We start from the raw sequence: 2,283 nt of genomic DNA, 5'->3' as shown, positions 1-2,283 counted from the left end.
TTTAGCCATATACAGGAACAATTACCTTACCTTTATGTTGTTAATCATCCTTTGCTCTGCAGAAAAAAGCGCTGCAAGATCTAAAGGCTCCTAAACAAGAAGCAGAACGCATTCCACAGGCGCCAAAGCGGCCTACGGAAGCGAGAGACGCCCGCGAAGTGGCCAAAAAATTAATCAAGTCTGGCGTAATCACAGCTCCAAAGACTCCAAAGCGACCGGAGCAAACGTTCAAGAGATCTCGCGGGCTAGAAAGGAAGTTGAACAGTACAGAAAAGACGATTAGTTCTTACCAACCGTTCTCAGCGACGCAGGAGGAGGAAGAAACGGAGGCAGCGAGGCCAAAAGTGAAGGATTTATATAATAGCTTTGTCGGCGCTCAGGACACTGGGGAGAGAAATACCAACGATACTCAATCTCCCTCGGCCAAGCAGGAAGTTAAGCCACGTGCGGGAAATACAATATTTGTAAGTGGCTATAAGATAACGGAGGATTATCTAAAGAAGCACTTCCAAAGCTTCGGAAATATCGTCAATATTTCTATGGAAGTAGAGAAGAAGTAAGTATATACAAATCGTTTTACCTATGCTCATGTTCACACAGAGTTTTAATAGATATTTTCGATGTGATTGTTAATAATTTAATTCCGTTCTTTCTTTCTTACAGCCATGGCTTTATAACCTTCGAGAAAGCTGATGCAGCTGAAAGAGCCATAAGCGAAATGGATGGCAGTATGGTTTCCTCCATCCAGTTGAAAGTATCGTTAGCAAGGAGGCAGCCGATAATAGAGCAAGTTAGCGATACTATGTCTAGCTCTATGTGGTCGCCAATAGCAGCTAACTATTCGCAGAAAAGTGCACATAAAGACAGGCGGGAACTTAAAGTATATGAAGAGGATCTCTTCCAGTAAATGCAGGTATTTTCGTTGACCACAATTTCCGAAATGTACGATATTGTAATATAATATCCATATATATCATGACATTTTGGGGTCGAGTCGTTATGTGGTGTGATGATGATTGTAGGAGAGGAGTATGAGATTCCCAAAATACCATGTGCTACTTTCTGCGAGTCGCGATAGACTCACAAGTATATGCCCAGTGATCTTACAATTAGTGGTGGCGTCGATCATCCGATCGTCCGATGAGATCATCGGTGAGGGCAATAAGGCTTGTCGCCGAATTTGTTTATATATTTTAGTCGATGCGGCCAGGCACTCGCGAGTAAGCGTTTTTGCCCGGCTAATTAGTGTGGTGCCGGGTTGTCATCTTGGTAGGGGCACCATATTATGATACTTTGTTATATCGACTCAATTGAAAACGTCTGTGTGTTAATTTATTTTCAATATTGTGTTCTTTCATCTCATTATGACGTATTATATTTGTCAACAGATTTGAATATCAAACATTTGTATATTCTCTATCTAATAACTGATTTATTATTATAATTATAACAAAATTCATAATGGTATAGAAATATTTATCTATGTATAAGAAAAAATATTATACAGTCGAACCTTGTTAATTAGTTGAATCTTAGTCTTTAATTTATTCTTTTTTTATGTCCTCCCATTGGTTGAGTTTGATTAGTGGGATTATGGAGAATATTTTTGCTTATGATACTTTATCAAATGGTAATTAATGATATCATATCGGACTAGACATCACTGACTCTATTAGACTGTCTTTTTTCTTTCAATTGGATGGAATATATCATACCATCCATTTCATTTATTGCTCTCAGCCCCGTTTCAGTTTTTTCAAAAATTATAGAGCCACTGTTGTAAGAAAAAAAGAACAGAATTAATTATTAATGATTGTATCGAAAATATCTACTAAAACTTCGAGTGGATATTATGCTCTACGCAAAAGAAAATCAATTGTATTTACTTTTAGGAGAAATTAAAAATAGAAATTGTTTCCCGGCAACAAATCAGGAAAGCAAAGGTTCGATTAAATAATATTTTTTCTTAAATATACATGTAAGTTAAATAAGTTAACTGATGTATGTATGTATATATATGTATATAGCGCATAAAATTATGAAGAATTGTTGTAAATAGTGTTCTTTATAAATATTAAAGTTTATAATTGTATATTTGGCATATATTAGCAATATAATTACAATTTGTTTCTTACAAACCTGGCACTTCGTTTTATTCTACGTGTACAAGAACTATAATTCCATTCAAATTCCTTACTTTGTCGTGTCCTAGTCTGTATATTTTCTTCGAGATAAAATTCTTATATAAAAATTTATACAATTAAAAATATAAAATTTTAATTT

General features: G+C 35.3%; 1 protein-coding gene across 1 annotated transcript; it reads left to right on the top strand.

Annotated features, from left to right (window-relative positions):
* Positions 1-44: 44 nt before the first annotated feature.
* LOC112458571 (negative elongation factor E-like) lies at positions 45-2,024 on the top strand (the record flags this gene model as incomplete). Its single annotated transcript, XM_025022261.1, has 3 exons — positions 45-556; positions 664-913; positions 1,023-2,024. Coding segments are annotated over 2 exons (756 nt in total), but the record flags the coding sequence as incomplete, so codon positions are not given.
* Between the last annotated feature and the right edge of the window lie 259 nt (positions 2,025-2,283).

The sequence above is a fragment of the Temnothorax curvispinosus genome, unplaced genomic scaffold (assembly GCF_003070985.1).
Source record: "Temnothorax curvispinosus isolate PA1 unplaced genomic scaffold, ASM307098v1 QBEX01009008.1, whole genome shotgun sequence".
Lineage (NCBI taxonomy): Eukaryota > Metazoa > Arthropoda > Insecta > Hymenoptera > Formicidae > Temnothorax > Temnothorax curvispinosus.
This window is presented reverse-complemented; position numbering and strand designations above follow the sequence as displayed.